Source organism: Lagenorhynchus albirostris, chromosome 13 (genome assembly GCF_949774975.1).
Source record: "Lagenorhynchus albirostris chromosome 13, mLagAlb1.1, whole genome shotgun sequence".
Taxonomy (NCBI): domain Eukaryota; kingdom Metazoa; phylum Chordata; class Mammalia; order Artiodactyla; family Delphinidae; genus Lagenorhynchus; species Lagenorhynchus albirostris.
Genome location: NC_083107.1, coordinates 9,765,648 through 9,779,142, shown reverse-complemented (window position 1 = coordinate 9,779,142; position 13,495 = coordinate 9,765,648). Strand labels below are relative to the sequence as shown.

Genomic DNA, 13,495 nt, shown 5'->3' with positions numbered 1-13,495 from the left:
TGGGGGGGCCACCACCAAAAGCTCCAGGATGCTGTGATGCAGATTGCCCCGCCCCACACATATGCCTCCTGGCCTGTCACGAGGCCCACCTCCGCTATTTGTAATTGAGGAGCCCGGCCAGGAGCGAACGTGGTTGCGGAGATACACAGCTGCACCTCGACAGCTGTTAGCCCAGCTCTGCATCAGCAGATCTGGGCTCAGTCCCAGCCCCCTCATGCCCTAGCTGTGTGTCCTCAGACAAGTTATTTAGCTCCTCTGTTCCATGGTCTCCTCGTTTTCCCGGAGGAAATATCATCGACCTCCTAGATAAATAAGATCCCACAGCAGCCCGCTTAGCACAGCCCCTGGCGCATCGCAAGAGCTCCGTAAATGGTGGGAGTGCCAGTGTCGTCATTTGGGGATTACTGGGTAGAGCCTGGGAAGGGCACTCCCATGGGAGAATGTTGTCAGTGAGTAGCTCGGAGCCCACCCCTGGATTGATGAGAAACCCTCATTGCCTGGGCAGCAAGAGGCACGTGAAGAGCTAGTGTCCTGGCCGAGGTGGCAGCATTAGAGGCAGGGCAGGGACGACCCAGTCTTCCCCTCCCCTGCTCCAGTGCTCTGGGAGGGGCGGCACCCAGGCGTGTGTGTGTGTGTGTGTGTGTGTGTGTGCATGCCTGTGTTCTTCAGGGACTCATGACAATCTCAGTTCCCCGCTCAGGAGGCAGGCCGCCTGGCCCCTACCTGTTGGTGCTCAGGGGTGGGAGGAGAATCGAGGCTCCCCGAAGCCTCCCTATCCCAAATCCTCGGGGCCCGCACGACACAACGCCCATTGCCACTTCCTGCCATCTGTCCCAAGTGCTGGAAATAGAGCACGCAAAGATGAGTGGGCGCTCAGTGAGCTTGCCTGAAGGAGCACCCATGGACGGGGTCAGGGCGCCAGGCAGCCCCGCAGCTCAGCAGGGCTGCACGTCCCCGCTGGCCCAGGCTCTGGCCTCGAGGCAGCCCCAGCCCCGCCCCGGGAAGGAGGGAGATTGCGAACCCCAGACTCCTTCCTCCCGCAGACAAGGCCCAGAGTTTCCTAGCCGGTGGAATAAGCCCTCTAAACCTTAGCTCACTTTCAGATTGGCTGAGAAGCCTTATAAAACTAGAGCAGCACGGGCCCCACTGAATCAATAACGCAGCCCCTGGGCAGGCAGAGATGGGGAAGTCTCCCAGGGGATTCTGAAGTGCAGTCCGCTGAGTGGAGCGAGTTGGGCGTCCCCGCTGATGTCACTGGGCCCTGGGCTTGGCCCTGCCCCTTGCGCTGAGCATCAGAAGGGTGAAGAATAATGCTAATCACTCCTGCTTGGGGGGGGGGGGTTGTATATGTCACCTCGTTTAACCTTCTCCATAGTCCCGTGAAGCCTTGTTATTATCCCCATTTTACAGATGAGCAAACTGAGGATCAGGGTGGTCAAGTACTCTGTCCAAGGTGGCCCAGCCAGGAGGTGAGGGTCCAGGAATCCAGTCCCTGTCTGGCTGACCACAGACCTCTTCCCACTGTACTGACTGAAATAACATCAACCGGCTTGAAATTCCCCCTCCTCAGCTAAGTGTGTCTTCTGAACCAGCATCCAGTGGGTCCTGGTGGCTCTTATGAAACCGTTCGTGCTGTGTCTCACGCATAAATGCCTGTAAACATTTGGGAGAAGTTAGCTGTGCCTCTTGCATATGCATTGACTCAATAACATTACCTCTAAGGAAGGGAGCCTGGGTGTTCTCGCCCCAAAGGCTGCCACGTGCCCACAGGTCACCTCTGCCGAGCCTTCTCTGAGATGCTCTTTGGGGCTTCTCTGGAGCCCAGCTGACGAGAACCACAGAAACTGAGCCAGCTGCTCAGTGGTCTGGCCTTGGAGTGCCCCTAACGGCCTGAGCAGATGGGCTTCCACAGGACGGAGCTGTGCACGCTGGGCATGGGGCAGTGAGCAGGGTCAGCCACCCTGCCGACCACTGGCGTTTCTGGGAGCCTGTTGGGGGTGAGGAGCCACCAGGTGGGATATCCCGGTCCAGGTGCCAGTGGTTTGTTTAAAATGATCTGGCCTCTTTCTATGGGGTGGTGAAAACTCTCAGGTGATGGTTGAGAATGGAGCGTCCTCGTGGAGAATCTGGACCACATGTGTGGGGAGCTGGAAGGCATGAGGGCTTGTTCTGCTTCCGGTACCCATCTCCATGGTGAAAATGTCACAGTTACTGAGGGGTCACCTTGACCCCTCCATCACTACCTACACCTACAGCAGATCCTAAATACTCATCACACTGATATTTCCACCACCCATCCCACTGCCTGCGCCTGGCTCAACCCCCCCACCGTAGTCCCCTCAACCTGGGTACCCCCCCAAGTTAGCCACTTACCTCATTGTCCCCCAGTTCTCCTCCACACTCCACCAGACCACCTTTCTGAAGGTGACTGACGCTAGCCTGGACTTGGGTGGGAAAGGGGAGCTGGGATCAGGGTGTGCCCTGGCAGCGGGAGGCTGCCCCAAACCCCCCAACTGGCAGGTCTGAGCACCATCTAGAACAGTGCTGGCCAATAGAAATGCATTACAAGGCACAGGTATCATTTGAAATGGTCCGGCAGACACATTAAAGAAAGTAAAAAAAAAAAAGATTTTTAATAATATATTTTATTTAACCCAATGTAAATATTATTTCAACGTGTAATCAATATAAAAATTATTAATGAGCTATTTTACGTTCTACTAAGAAGGATTTGAAACCCAGTGTGTGTTTGCACTGATGGTACCTCTCCACTTGGACTAACCCCATTTCAAATGTTCCGTAGTCACAGGCAGGGAGTGGTCACTGAACGGGACACCTCAGTCCGTGATCAGACTCCAAATGTCCTAGCTGTCTGTACTCTGCCGTCACCCATTTGGTTTTATCTGCCACAACCTGTGCTATTGTTTCTTATTTTTCCTTTAAATTAACTCACATTTTAAATTTCAGCAAGTTCATTTAAAAGGGAATCTGTAGGGGCTTCCCTGGTGGCGCAGTGGTTGAGAGTCCGTCTGCCGATGCAGGGCGCACGGGTTCGTGCCCCGGTCCGGGAAGATCCCACATGCCGTGGAGCGGCTGGGCCCGTGAGCCATGGCCGCTGAGCCTGCGCTCCATAACGGGAGAGGCCACAACAGTGAGAGGCCCACGTACCGCAAAAAAAAAAAAAAAAAGGGAATCTGTAAATCATTATCGTAAAAGGAGAACTAGTAGCAGTTGCTGCGGTAACCATAACAACGCCATGAAAACAAAACAACAGCATTAAATTCCAGCCCCTCCCACCCCTCCCCCACTATGTGGGCTGCTGGAGCTAGAGGGATGCTGCGGGCACCCAGAGTCTAAGTCATCCCCTGTACCAGGCACAAGATTCTCCCAGATGCTCCACCCGCTCCAGCCAAAGCCCAGCAGGACACACCTGAAGGTGAACTAGTTGGTTGACTCCTTGTTGCCCTTGGCCGAGAGAGAACACGCACCACGGGTAACGTGGTGAGCTTGGTGACAGGGTGTGAGAAAGTCCTATTACAGGATCTGGGCTTCAGCTGGGCAATTTGCAGGAGGGCCTACGGAACCTCGAAAGATTGGTGTGAGCGTTAAATAAAGCACCCAGCTCAGTACCTGCAGGAAAGTAGGTGCATCGCCAGTGCAGTGCCCTTTCTGTCCCTCCTGTGCTCCCCACAGACCCGGGGACTTGGAAGGAAGCTGAGACCTGCCCTTGGACCCCACTGGCCGGGCAGGAGCTGCAAGTCTGGGGTGAGTGGCCGGAAACGGCTCAGACCACCTGCAGCCCCTGCCCTGAGGGGACCCTGTGAGCCTCCGAGGAGACTGCAGTTCCCCGGGGCCAGCCTAGGGCCATTTCTGGGACCTGGCCCACAATGCTTACACGGCCAGATGTACTGCTGGGGACGCTGTGCGACCTCAGGACCCAGATCTTCTGGCTTCACTGATCTCTTCTGGCTTCACTGGGCTCTTCTGGCTTCACTGGTCTCTTCTGGCTTCACTGGTCTCTGCCACCCAGCTCTGACCATCCCCTGAGGCCCGTGGAGGATGGAGGGATGGCTCCATCCGCTGTTAAAATGCATCAGTAAGAGCAGGCGGGGAGAAGGTCTGAGGCAAATTATGGAGAGAGCATTAGGGGGCTTTCACCGGGGCATCTTAGGGTATTTATTGAAGATTTTGTGTGTGTTTGTATTTTTTAAGTGTTCTTTTTTTTTCTATGTACGAGAGTATTTTTTTAATGGAAAATTTATTGAGATCATTGTAGACTCACTTGCAGTTGTAAGAAATAAAACAGCCCCTAAATACCCTTTACCCCGTTTTATAACACATGCACTCTGTGTGTGTGTGCGTAGTGCTGTTTACTTTTATCACATGTCGGTTTGTGTTTCCACCACCACAGTCACGACACAGAACAGTTCCATCACCACGAGGACCCCTCGTGTTGCCCTTTTATAGCCACACCCACCTCCCCCCTTCCACGTCTCCCCCCATCCTGAACCCCTGGCCCACTGATCGGTTCCATTTCTAAAATGTTCTTTTGAAGTGTATAAATAGAATCACATAGTATGTGAGCTTTTGAGATTTTAGCCGTTCCCATGGTCCGAGTGGTATCTCCTTATGGTTTTAGTTGCATTTCCCTGATGGCTAATGATGTGGAACAACTCTGCATGGGCTTATTTGCCACCTGCACGTCTTCCTCGGTGAAATGCCTGGGGCTGTCTTTTGCCCATTTTCTAACTGGATGCTTTGTTCTTTTACTGTTGAGTTTTGGACGTGAGGGTCTCTTGGGTGTCGGGCTCTGTGATGCGGAAGAGCAGCGCACACAGCAGGCCAGGGCCAGCTCTCAGAGCTGACATTCCAGGAGAAAGAAAGAAATGCACCTCGGAAAACAAATAAATAGGGTAGGTTCAAAAGCAGTGTGCTGGGAAGCACAGCAGCTGTTGATATGGATGGTGAATGGCAGCCTAGAGAGAGCGGTCTCCCATCACCTGGTCTGACTGAGGCCTGACAGGGAGAATGTACAGGAGTGTGCAGGGAAGAGGGGAGCAGTGTGCAGGGAAGGGGGGAGGAGTGGATAGAGGGAGGGGGGAGGAGTGGACAGGGGAGGGGGAGGAGTGGATAGGGGGAGGGGGGAGGAGTGTGCAGGGGGTGGGGAGGAGTGTGCAGGGGGGAAGGCGTGTGCAGGGGCCGGAGGCGGGGGGAGTGTGTGGCGGAGGAGCAGCAGGTGCAAAGCTGTGAGGTGCTCAAGCCGGGCATGTGGGGGCATGCGCGGAACAGATGAGGCGGGCAGTGGAGGCGAGATGGACTCACAGGGTCAGGTGGGATTGACTGAGGGGTTTGCAGGTCCGCACAGGCCCTGGGTTTTACTGACATGCAGCAGAAGACACTGGGGCCTCAAAGCAGGCTGGCCAGGGATTTAATTTGTGCTGCAGTCTCCTCACCAACCCAGGCCTCGTCAACTCTGTCATCTCCCTGCACAGAAGCGTCAGGGAGTGAGGTGGTGTCACCTTGCGGGGCTCCCTCCTTCGATGCCCGAGAGCCCCCCTATTCAGCAGGAGGGAGTCTGGAGTGGCCATTAACGTTCCCTGCCAGCCCCGGCAGACCCTCCCTCAGACAGACGAGTGTCAGCTAGTCACGAGGATGAGCCGGTGGTCACTCCCCCGGCCTCCTCCCTCCCCCACCTTCTGAGCCTCTCCTGGCATTTGTGTGGCCCTGCTCGTGCCCAGCCACTGTGGGCCCTTCCTCTCCTCGCTGTCAGGACGCCCTCACCCATTTCAAGTGGGAGGCCATCCCAGGCCCCGCCTGTGGGCCTCACAGCGGGGTCCTGGCCCTCAGCCAGCTGGAGGACATGGCCCAGGGCTCCTCCACCCTCGTCCAACCCTCTCCACCAGGAGAGGTACTCCTTAGCCTGGGACATTAGTAAACCATTACTCTGACATGGTTGGGGGGCTTGGGAGCCCCTCGCCATCTTCCAAGGCCTGTCGGGGGCCTGGCCCAGGGAAGTTAAGCAGCACAGCCTGGTCAGCACTGCCTGAACTTTGGAACCAGGAGGCCATGAGTGCAGTGTGGCCCTGGCATGCCCCCAAGCTTCTCTGAGACTTAGTTTCCTCATCTTTAAAATGGGCATGGCGTTGCCAACCTCCTGGGGGTTGTCATGACAACGAGGTGACCTTAAGGCCCAGAATAGATATGCATGAGGGGGGCTCTCAGCCCCGCCTTGTGGACCCTCCCAGCCGTCCCAGAAGGACGGAACCCCCGGGCCACCGGCTGGGTCTCCCCACATCAGCTCAGGCCTGGCTGTAAGACAGAGTGCCCAGGGCGGCCCCTGCCAGCAGCGCCAGCGCCGTCCTGAGATGGGGGGTGGGGTCCCTACAGACAGCTCCTGCCTGAGATGCTGAGGGCATCAGTTTCTCCCTCTGATGTTCTCTCCTAAGCCCATATGCAGAGCCTACAGCAAAGAACTCAGGAAATAATGAAGCACCAGCTGCCCGACTTCCCCCTACCCACCTCCTGGACCGAAAGAAAGACTTTATTCATCGAGGCCGTTTCTCTCCTGAAGCAGATCATTAATAATGGAGAAGGTCTCTCTCTCTGACAGCCTGGGCAGTGCCTGTGTGCACGTGTGCGTGTGTATGGATGTGTGTGGATGTGCGTGCATGTGTGTGTGCTTGCATGTATGTGTGGATGGGTGTGTGTGCATGTGCGTGTGTGGATGCGCCTGCGTGTGTGCACATGCATGTGTGTGGATGTGCATGCTTGTGTGTGTGGATGCGCGTGCGTGTGTATAGGGTGCCTCCCTCAGCATCCCTGGCACCCTGGGGCCCCTGGCCACCCCCGCTCACCCCCTCTTTCTGCCCCATTGGGATGGTGAGTGCCCACCCTAACTGCGGCTCCGGGCACCACTAACCGCCCCCCATTGGCAGGCTGAGCCTTGGAGAAGAGGAGAAATGTGGTGGGTGCCGCTGAGGGTGTGTCTTGGGGAGGTGGCTTTGGGGGGTGATGACTACAGGAGGGAAAGCCGGCAGCTGGGACCTGGCTGGGACGGTCCTGAAAGTCAGGATAAGGGGTTTGGATGTTGTCCTGTCTGGACGGCCACTTCTCCGAAAGCTGACCAGGAGGCCAACCGCCCAGCCCCAAATGTGGACGGGCCTCATGGGGTCGTGAGCCAACTCAGCACCTGGAGGGTTCTCCCTCCTAACCAGAGCCTGCAGGAGGCAATGCGCCAGCCTCCCCTCACCTGGGCATTCGCACAAACTCCACAATTTAGGGGATATTTGTAGGGTTTTTCTTATTCCTCAAGTTCAGGAAGGCCTCCGTAGAGGGCATGAAAGAACCTAAAAGGCCAGAAGCTTGCTTTCCCAGCTCTCCTTGCAGCCAGGGATTAGGCATATGACCTGGGCTGGGACAATCTGACCCCTCTGCTCTTGACCTTGAAACTGGAGCTAGTGCCTCAACCGAGACTCCCCCAGCAGCCTCCAGGTTCCAGGGGCAGCAGGGCCATCACACCAGTGGGGGGTCCCAGGCCCAGTGCCCCTGGGATGGCAGTGCTAGCCCCAGGGTCGTGTTATTCAGCAGCAGCGGAGGTGCCCTTGCTGTCCCCTGGGTGACCGTGGCTGAGGTCTGGCTATCCAGCAGCTTCCTTCTTGGTCTGGTCTGTCTTCCAAGCCTGGCTCTCTGTCCTTCCCGGGGAGGACTGGCCTGGGCTCCCCACTGCTGATTCCTTTCCAGTTACCATCAGCCTGGGTCCGTCTCTCTGCTCCTTGTACCTGAGAACCTGACTGAGGCAGGGGCTGCGCTGGGGTCTCTGCATCTTCAGAACTTGCTCGAATGTACATCTGTTTGTGATTTATTTCGGACACCCGTATACTCTTCAGGACTGTACAAATGTAGCACACGTGAAACCCCACAACCCTGGAGGGACATCATCAACCCGTCACCCCATTGGCCATTGTCCTGGCCAGTCAACCCACCCACTCAGAACTGGTACCCACGGGGGTGCGCTGCTTCCTCCCACGTCTGGAGCTCAGACCGCGCATCCCGGATACCATGAACCTGGGGCTACCTGCGGCAGCGACCCAACGGGCCAGGCCACACCTATGGCGCTGCCGCCCCAAGCAGGAGGCATGGCACAAGGGCAGCAAACCAGACTCAACAGATGCCCAGAGGGCCATCCTGCTGCCAGCCTGGGCACTGAGAATGGTGGGCCACTGGCAGGCCAGATGAGGGTGCTCAAAATATTGATGTAGGAAAACAAATCTCACCACTCCGGGCTTCCACTGTGACCCCGGGCTGTCCTTTCCCCAGCCACACTCACAGCCCAGCATCTTAACATCCCACCCACAGCTCCCTCCTCCAAGGTTCTACCCGTCAGTTTTGTTTTTGGGGTTTTTCTTAAGTCTTTATTGAGTTTGTTACGATATTGCTTCTGTTTTATGTTTTGGCTTTTTGGCTGTGAGACATGAGGGATCTTAGTTCCCCGACCAGGGGGCCAGGGGTTGAACCTGCACCCTCTCCATTAGGCGAAGTCTTAACCACTGGACCACCAGGGAAGTCCCTCCCCCATCATCTGTTTGAGTCGTTTCTTCAGATGGGTGCACAGAGTACGTAGTGGGTTGCATCCATGTGCCCCCTCCTGGGGAGGTCCTCGGGCCTTTGATGCGGCCTCGGTTTGCCTCAAGGTGAAGAAAGATCGAGGGCTCTGGCGTGAAGTGAGGAGGCCAGCTTTGCTGTGTGACCCTGTGCAGATCTGCTCCCCTCTCTGGGCTTTAGTCAGTGAGGGGTTTGGGCTGTGATCTCTAAGGGACTGTCTGGCTCTGACAGCCAGGGCCGTGCCAGGGTCGGGGGTGTTGATGAGTAAGTCTGGACCCTCACCTCCCTCCTTCCAGGGGCCCCATCACGTAACAGACCAGGGTGCCCAGGGGGGGAACCCCTGCCCATAGACCCTGCCTTCAATCGGGAGTTCTTCCAGCAAATTCCCACTGCACAGTCCGTGCTGTTGTGGAACTATCGGTGCAGGGACAGACCCAACTCCCTCAGCTTTAGAAGCCAGGGGGGCTTCATGGGGGAGGTGACTTGCTAGCGGGATCTTAAAGCATGAGCAGGGCTCAAGTGTGGAAGGGGTGTGTTCACAGAGCAGCCTGGTGTGGCTGGTGGGGAGTGTGTGTGGGAGCACAGCGTGCACAGAGCCCCACGGTGGCCTTTAACGTCCTTCTCAACCCACTCCTCCAGCCTGGGTCACTGGCGCAGCTTTTTCCAGCGGACACTGTCTGTGCCTGCAAGGTGGCCTCGCCACGCAGTGACCCAGGGCTCTTGGAGAGAGAGTGGGGCTGCTAAGAGACCGGGCAGGAGATGACCAGGGGCGGGGGCAGCAGCGGGCCTGCGGGCTCCTGGCATGCATCCCTGAAAGGCAAGACCCTGGGTGGAGTGAAGGACGGCCTCAGGGCTGGCCTGGGGATGATCTGAGGTCCCCTCGGGGAGCAAGGGCTCAGGACCACTCTGCCTGTTCCTGCTGCAGGAGGTGATGAAGGTGTCAGACGGCAGTCTCCTGGGGGACCCCGGGCGCACACCGCTGAGCAAGGACGGCGTCAAGTGGCAGCGGCCGAGGCTCACCCGCCAGGCCCTGATGCGGTGCTGCCTGGTGAAGTGGATCCTGTCCAGCACAGCCCCGCAGGGATCAGGTAGGGGTTGGGCTGGCTGGGAAGAAGGTGGGGGTCTGTTCTGAGCGCAGAGACCTACCCTGGGACCCCAGCCTGGGCCACACCACCTCTGCCTCTGCGGGGACATGTTTCTATTCGTTCACGCCTCTTCCCATTCATCGGTGCCTGCTCCCGCAGGGTGCAGGGTGCTGACCTCAAGGCAGGACCCAGGGAGGTGGGGACAGATCGATAGGACCATGCTGGAATTTTCCCAGCTGGGAGGATGGAGCAGGGCTTCAGAGCCTCGCTGGCCGGGTGACCTTGGGTGACACAGTCTTCCTTTCTAAGTCCTCTGTGTAAAGGGGGGCTGATACTCACCTGCAGGGTGCAAACACGTGCAGGGGCCTGGGGAGGAGAAGGCCCGGGCTTCAGCGCCCCCTCGGTCCTGCCCAGTGCAGCCCAGGGGCTGGGGCTGGCTCTTTACCTCGTGCTGCGTTCTGGGAGTTTGTGGCAGAAATGGATGGCCGGCACTTGCTGTTGGCGGTATTTGGTGTCTGTGATGCAGTAAGAGATGCAGGGGGGACCTCATGCAACCCGTATACTCTCACACACATACCACACACTCACACTTGTGCACACCCACCAAGTGTGCACATACCACCCACTCACACCTGTGCACACCCACCAAGCACATGTGGGTGCACACACGTCACACACAAGTGTGCACGCCACACACACCATGCACACTCCTGTGACCACACACATAGGCGTGCATGAGACGCTGCCTCTTTGACTTTAAGGAAAAGGTGAAGACTTGGATCCTGACAGCTGTGTCTTGTTCGTTGTCTCAGACACTGTGTTTTCCAGGGAGCCTCAGTCCCCTTGCCTGGAGAATGGGTATATTCATGGCCCCAGCCTCCCAGGCTTGATGGGGTGGGGCCAGCAGTGTGTGCAGGCCAGGCCCCTGTCCTTTACCTGCACACCCACTCTAGGGCGCTCCCAGCATGATTCCAGTCCCCTCCCTCTGCTTCCCTGAGCCCCTGCTACCTGTGCTGCTTCGTCACCCTTTTCTGACCGTTCCGTTACCCAGAGCAGCCTCCAGGGAGGCCCTGGGGCCTGTGAATACACATGTGGGGTCCATGTGCGCTCTCTCTCTCCAGCTTCTTGGGACGATGCAGAAACGTGAGGTTACTACAGTTTCATACAAACAGCTTAACTGGGAAGCTCACATCTTCACAGGGCTGTTTTTCTGCAGCAGAGTAAAAGCAATTGTTTTTCATTAGGGTAGGAACAGGGAGCAGAGGTGAGCCGTGGCGCCCTCGTGTGGCCAGCCTTGTGCGCCCGACGGGCTCGGGTCTGCTCTGATGGGCCCAGCCTCACCTCGCTGGAGGCCCAGATTCTTTTTATTTTTTTTAGATTTACGATCTGAAGAATTTTATTTTATTTATTTACTTATTTATTTTTATACAGCAGGTTCTTATTAGTCATCAGTTTTATACACATCAGTGTATACATGTCAATCCCAATCGCCCAGTTCATCACACCACCACCAATTCTATTGAAGTATAGTTGACTTACCATGTTGTGTTACTTTCTGCTGTAAAGCAAAGTGACTCAGTTATACATATACATATTCTTTTTCATATTCTTTCCATTATGTTTTATCACAGGAGTTCCCTGTGCTCTACAGTAGGACCTTGTTTATGCATTCTGTATATACTAGTTTCCATCTGCTAATCCCAAACTCCCAATCCCTCCCTCCTCCACCCCACCTCGCCCCTCGGCAACCGCAAGTCTGTTCTCTATGCCTGTGATTCTCTTTCTGTTTTGTAGATAAGTTCATTTGTGTCGTATTTTAGATTGCACATATAAGTGATATCACATGGTATTTTTCTTTGTCTGACTTACTTCACTTCGTACGATAATCTCCAGGTCCATCCATGTTGCTGCAAATGGCACTATTTCGTTCTTTTTCGTGGCTGAGTAGTATTCCATTGCATATGTATGTACATCGCATCCTTCTCCATTCATTCGAGGCTCAGGTTCTTACTGGCCTGCATCTCCAGGGTCTTCTTGGCAGCAGCTCAGGCTCCTCCTTTTCCCCCCATGGATCTCGCAGCCCCTCCGTGACCCCGGTGTCTGTCTCTCCCTCCCCGGTCCCCGGCATCCAGCACCCACCCCACTCCCAGGCCTCTCTCCTGCTGAGCCCTGGCTCCAGCTTCCAACTTCCAGCAGAAACATCTGGCACATGGCGGTCTTCAGAATGGGGCTGGGGTGTGGTGTGCCCCCCTTGCTGAGCCTTTTGCACACCTGAGCGTGCGTGGACACGGGGAAGAGCAAGCCCGGAGGGCAGGCTGGGTGTGTCTGGGGTCGCAACGAGAGGAAACGGGGCCGAGGGGACCACGCCCACGGGTCCCACCTTTAGCTCGACGGGCTCCTAGATGGCAGCGTCTGTTCCCGTCAGCTCCTTCTAGAGCCGTGTGGAAGCCTTTGCTGAGTGGCTGGTCACGGCCATGCAGCAGTGGGGGTGGGGAAGGGGTGCAGGGCCCAGGACACCACCAAGGGCTCTGCCCAGCCCTGCCCATTCCCCTGGTGACATGTTTACCAGGCACCCTGCCAGGCCACGTGGAACACACAAAACGCAATCCTTAGTTGTGTGAGGCTGGCACGGAGGGTCACTCTGTTTTACTAAAAGTGAAGAGCAGACCGACTCTCAAGAAGGTCACACGCGTCAGCGGGTCCCACGGGTCAGGGGCTGAGCGAGGTCTCTGACCTGCAGCGTCTTCCATAGGCTGCGGGCCGGGCGCCCGCTCTCATGTGTGTCTTCCCTGACTTCTCTCGGGAGCTGCGGAGGCAGCAGCCACCCTCCCAGGCAGAGGAGCCGGGACCCCAGTGCACCCGTCTCTCCACTGAGCATCGCTCCCGGGCCTCGGCTCTGCAGTCCCATCACATCCCTTGAGGACACCTTGCTCACACCAAGGGCTCCGTGTGCTCGTGAAATGATCAGCCGTGTGCAGACGAGGTGCCTCTGCTCCTTCAGGAGCCTCCCGGGGCTCTGGGTGCAGAGGACGATCGTGCCGTTCAGTGTAGCTCTGTCCCGGCGCTCAGCCTGGCCCAGCTGGATGTCCTGGGCTGGCGCCTGCAGAAGGCGGGCAGGTGGCCGGGACACTGCACCCTTGTTGGCGGTAGGGGTGGTTTCCATTCAGCGGAGGCGGCCTGAACCACAGATTTCTGGGACATCTTAGAGCAGGATCCAAGGAGCGTGGCCCAGCGGAACACGAGGGTGGCCTGGGCCTCGGCAGCTCGGCAAGGAGTGGGTGGGACTCAGGGACCAGGTGGCGTGAGGACAGGGGGCCAGGCCAGCTGCTGCTGCTGCGCCCTGGGGGTCACCCCTGGGCTGCAAAAGCCCCAACATGGGGTCGGGAGCCAGTCAGCAGCGATGGCCTTTAAGGTGGGTGGTCCCGGGACCGGGCCGCTCAGAGCCGTTGGCGCAGCCCCAGAAGTGCATCCCTCCCCAACGCTGGGAGGCCGTCCTCAGTGACCCAGGGGCTGGCGCTCTGAGCTGCTCTGCTCATCTCCCCGGCACCGAAAGTCCCTCCTATGAGAATGTCAGGCCCCCTCTCCAGGGGCGCGGCGGAGCCACCAACCGGACAGACGCGCTTCTCAAGTCTGGCTCGCGCGAGGACAGTGGGACTGGGTGCCTTTAACTGTAAGCCTGGAATAATAATATCACCCACAGAGTAACCTGGGGTCTTCGTGGCAGACGCCTGAGTCCAGGCTGGCTGGTTTAAGCAGAGAGGCACTTACCCTCGGCTGTTGGGAAGTCTGCAGAAACGCTACAGGGCCAG

The 13,495-nt window shown here is 57.2% G+C and overlaps 1 protein-coding gene across 1 annotated transcript in view; it reads left to right on the top strand.

The window, feature by feature from the left end:
- Nucleotides 1–13,495, top strand: part of KCNIP3 (potassium voltage-gated channel interacting protein 3) — a 90,531-nt gene that overhangs the window by 3,784 nt on the left and 73,252 nt on the right. Inside the window, exon 2 of the mRNA XM_060168557.1 lies at nucleotides 9,527–9,689. Within this exon, the coding sequence (XP_060024540.1) occupies nucleotides 9,527–9,689 (163 nt within the window). The remainder of the gene's footprint in view (nucleotides 1–9,526; nucleotides 9,690–13,495) is intronic.